The sequence below is a fragment of the Pteropus vampyrus genome, unplaced genomic scaffold, assembly GCF_000151845.1.
Source record: "Pteropus vampyrus isolate Shadow unplaced genomic scaffold, Pvam_2.0 Scaffold75, whole genome shotgun sequence".
Lineage (NCBI taxonomy): Eukaryota > Metazoa > Chordata > Mammalia > Chiroptera > Pteropodidae > Pteropus > Pteropus vampyrus.
This window is the reverse complement of record NW_011888856.1, coordinates 193682-197953: the sequence shown is the minus strand read 5'-3', so window position 1 is coordinate 197953 and position 4272 is coordinate 193682. Positions and strand designations below refer to the sequence as shown.

At 46.7% G+C, this 4272-nt stretch overlaps 1 protein-coding gene across 1 annotated transcript in view; it reads right to left on the bottom strand.

The window, feature by feature from the left end:
* The window catches only part of ADCYAP1R1 (ADCYAP receptor type I), a 58421-nt gene that overhangs the window by 17629 nt on the left and 36520 nt on the right, over positions 1 to 4272 (bottom strand). Inside the window, exon 13 of the mRNA XM_023532037.1 lies at positions 2647 to 2738. Coding sequence (XP_023387805.1) covers positions 2647 to 2738 — 92 coding nt within the window. The remainder of the gene's footprint in view (positions 1 to 2646; positions 2739 to 4272) is intronic.

Below are 4272 nucleotides of genomic sequence, written 5' to 3'. Positions count from 1 at the left end.
TGAGGAGTTGCTTCTCATGGACGAGCAAAAAAAAAAAAAAAAAAAAGGTCTCTAAAGATGAACTCTACCCCGGGTGAAGATGCTGTGAAGCCTTTTGAAATGACGACAAAGGATTTAGAATACTACATAAATTTAGTTGGTAAAGCAGCAGCAGGGTATGAGAGGATTAACCTCAATTTTGAAAGAAAATCTGCTGTGGGTAAAATGCTATCAAACAGAATCACATGCCAAAGAGACATCTTTCTTGAAAGGAAGAGTCAATCAATGCAGCAAACTTCACAGTTTGCTGTGAAGAAATTGCCACAGCCACCCCAGCCTTCAGCAACCACCACCCTGATCAGTCAACAGCCATCAGCACTGAGGCAACCAGTAAAATGATTACTCCTCACTGCAGGCTCAGATAATGGTTAGCAATTTTCAGCAATAGAGTATTTTTTAATTAAGGTATGTACATTGCTTTTTCAAACATAGTGCTATTGTACATTTAATAAACTACAATATAGTGTAAACATAACTTTTATACGCACTAGGACACTAAAAAATTTGTGTGACTCGCTTTATTGTGACATTCACTCTATCACAGTGATCTGGAACCAAACCTGTAATACCTCTGAGGTATGCTCATCTGAACCACGTGCTAACTACATATGGTTCTTACTTTTGCTATTAGGTGCTATCAGGAAGGCCCGGTAGGAATCTACAGCTCCCAGTCTGCCATAACTTCAAAACCCTGGCCAGACCTTGGGGGTTCTTACTGCCTGGGACAGGATGTCTGAACTGATAAAGTGGAGTCTGCGGAGTGTCATTATTTAGGCTACGACTGAGCTCCTGTGTGTGTCCCGGCACAGGCAGAGTGAGAAGAAGCTGGGAGAGCCCCAGGGACTTCAGAAGAAGACATAGATCCTAACAAGAAGCAGAGGGGTTAGGGGAGGGGCAGAGGCCAAGGCTGCTAGAGCTCCAAGGACAGAGGCCGATGTAGCTACACGGCGGCTTCGGACATCTGAGGCGACTGTTAGTGTGGGAGCCAATGCACCCTCGAGCAGGAGAAGGTGGGTCCAGGCACAAGGACATGGTCTCTGGACAGGGAGGTGAGGGGAGCACAGGGCCCCGTTGTGTGGGTCCTTGAGACAAAGGCAGGAGTGGCCTCCCCAGGGCAGGCAGTTAGCTGCAGAGAGCAGGCCCCGCTGGCCCCCAGTGCGGTGCCTCAGATGCTTTATGACTTACATGGATGAACAATTTTTGACCACATACATATATAAACAGGGGTTGGTAAAAATTTGCAAAACTACTTAAAATTTTTTGAAAAATCAGTAAATGGATAACAGAAAAATTCCAATGTAATGGAATCATCCTCCATGCAGATGAAAACAAAGCTGAGCAAGCCAGGCCCTGTCCTGATCCCACAGCCCCAGAAGAAGGGCTTCTAGAAGGGGAGGTGCCCAGGCTGAGTAGAGAGACCAAGAGAAGCCCCAAGGAGTCTTAGGGAAGGACCTAGTGTGGGTCTCTGAGCCATACCTGCCTCTCCCTCCCTCCAGGAGAATGGCTGGCTGAGGCGGGGAGCCCTCTGCTGGGGTCTCTCTGCTGCCCCACTTGTCCACTGGACAACTATTAAAACTCCGAGCCACAGGTTGGGGTCTCTGATGAAGGCAGGACAAAGCCCCCCACTGATGCCATGAGAATCCTTCAGCTGCTTTCAACCTGCTCTCTTCTTAAAAACCAAGGACACAACACATATGGATTATACCTTGCCCGTGGATGGACCCCAAAAACTGCCCTCAGTTGTCTTTGCCCATCTGGCCCCTCCAGCCGAGCACAGGGACGGACGGACCTTCCTCCCCAGCATCGGAAGTGTCCCCACACCCCACACACCCAGCTGGTCGTGCTTTTGATCACAAGGCAAAAAGCTGAGATGAAAGGTGTTGAGTCTGATTCAGAATGAGTTGAGGGCCAGGAAAGGGGACAGAGCAAGCAGGGACAGGCTGTTAGGGACGTGACCGCAAAAAAAACTTGTAGGAAACAAAACAAATGGCTATGGAAGTGAAGAAAACCCTACACTCAACGATGAGACGTTGCCTGCGAACCCCATCATCCCAAATGTATCAGATGTTGCTCTGCTCAGGGAGGAGGGAGTTGCAGGAGGAGAACCAGACCCGGGAGAGTTGCCCTCAGGGGAGGTGAAGAAAAAGCATCCCCCTTCTCAATACCCACGCCAGCGCGAAGGTCCACCTGACTCGCTGACGGGGGCTGCAGCAACTCGTACACACTGGGCTGAGTGGGGGACTGTCGAGCAACAGTGTACCTGGTGGCTTCCCAAAGAACAGGTATTCTCCAAAGGAAATCTGACTTCTCAACAACCAACGCCCTAACTAACCCCCCTCGCGAATCTGGCAATTCCGAACGTGATTTCCCTGGTATGACTCTCTTTTCCCTCCTGTGTAACCACTGTGTGGATCAGGAGCTCCCGGGGTGGCTGAAGGACAGGTGGTGGGAGGCTATACTTTGAAGGCACTTTAATCAGAAGGAAATCTTGCAAAGCCCCTGCTAGATTACTCTGCCACCAAAATCAGGCCTTCTGCTCCCATGACCTGAGTGCAGGGCCCACGCAGCTGTCGGGAGCAACTGTGGCACTCGCACGATGGTACTTACAAGTAGACGCTGGACTCGTTGCCTCCTGTGTCCGGAGACTGAAGTTTCTGCACGAGGATGATGATAATGCCCACGAAGAGCCCAAAGTTCACCTGAGGAGCAAAGATAAGCAGATGGCAATGACTGTGGGCAAAGACTTTCTACACCCCTGCCTCTGCTTAGGCTGCTGTTCCCCCATCAGAGCCTTCGCCCATCCAATCAAGGTCCCGCCTAGACTCGTAATCCAAGATGGTGATGTGAACACGGGTTCATCTCCCCAGCCTCCCACAGTGTCATTGAAATGACAGAAGAGAGGGAAGAAAAACAATTCCATAGAAGTACTGAGACACGAGAATGATTATCGTGGGCGAGCCAGAAAAGTGAGCAATTTCTGGACGAGAAAGAGCAAACAGGGTCAGGGTAATGGAAAAACTCCAATGTCAGACAGATAGAGAAGAGGCTATTACAGAGAGGAGAGCTGCCCGCTGGAGGACCTCCAAGTTCAGAATCGTCGAACACGGGGAACCAGAATGGACAATCATACACATGATTAACTAAAGCACTGCCTGGGAAGAGTAACAGGAGCATTTACCTTCAGATAAAGTTCAGGGACAAGCGCTCTCTAAACAAAATGGGGAGCTGAGCATATGGTGAGAAACGAGGAAAGAGGCAAGCAAATACATCGAAATGAGGCACCACGAGGGGACTGCACGGCAGCCCCTTCCCCGTGCAGCCGAAGCAGCCTTGGGAGAAAAAAATGGATAGCCGAACACTAAACACTAATAAATACTGAAGATAAAATAATGAAGCATGCAAATCAAAAGCTAGGGAAAGGGTACCACAAATTTAACTTATATAAGAAAGAAATTAATAAGGATAAAAATTCGTTATAAAGAAATAGGGGGGGAAAGGTAGACTTGATCAATCAAAATAAATTTCATTTTCAGGCCTTGTTTTGTTTATTTGTTGTTTTCACAGATCTATTAGAATGATAAAGCACACTCCAGGAGAGCGGGTTCGGTCAGGTCTCCACTACCTGCCCAGTGTCTAATCAGTTCCTGGAATTTAGCTTGGTAAATGCTGCTAACTGCATGTGTTAGTCCATTCAAAAGGAGAAAACGCAATTAAACAAAATAAAAGAGTAAAACAACAGATGCACAGAATATTTTAAATCCTAAGAGAAAAATCAAGCGAAATGGGAAAATATAAGTTAACAAAGCCAAAACGAGAAGGTGTAGAAAATCTTCTCACAGCAGTGGCCTCAAAAGAAATTTGAAAAGTAATCAAAGATGTGTGCAGAAAAAAGCACCAGACCCAGATCACTTTACAGACCAGTTTCGGAATATCTTTTTAAGGAAGATGCAATTTATGTACTACTTCGTTGTTTGAAAGCAAATAAAAAGAAAACCTCTCAAATTACCTGAGGCTAACAAAATCCTGCCACAAAACCCAGACAAGGACAGAAAGCATACATGCGCACACACAAACACACGCACACACATCTGAAACCAAAAACTATAAAAATATGAACAAATAGAATTTAGCAGTGTACTAAAAGAACAAACAGATCATGGCCATAACGGTTTTATGCCAAAAATGCATATAGTTCAGTAATTGTAACACCAACAAAGACACAAGAAATTGAGC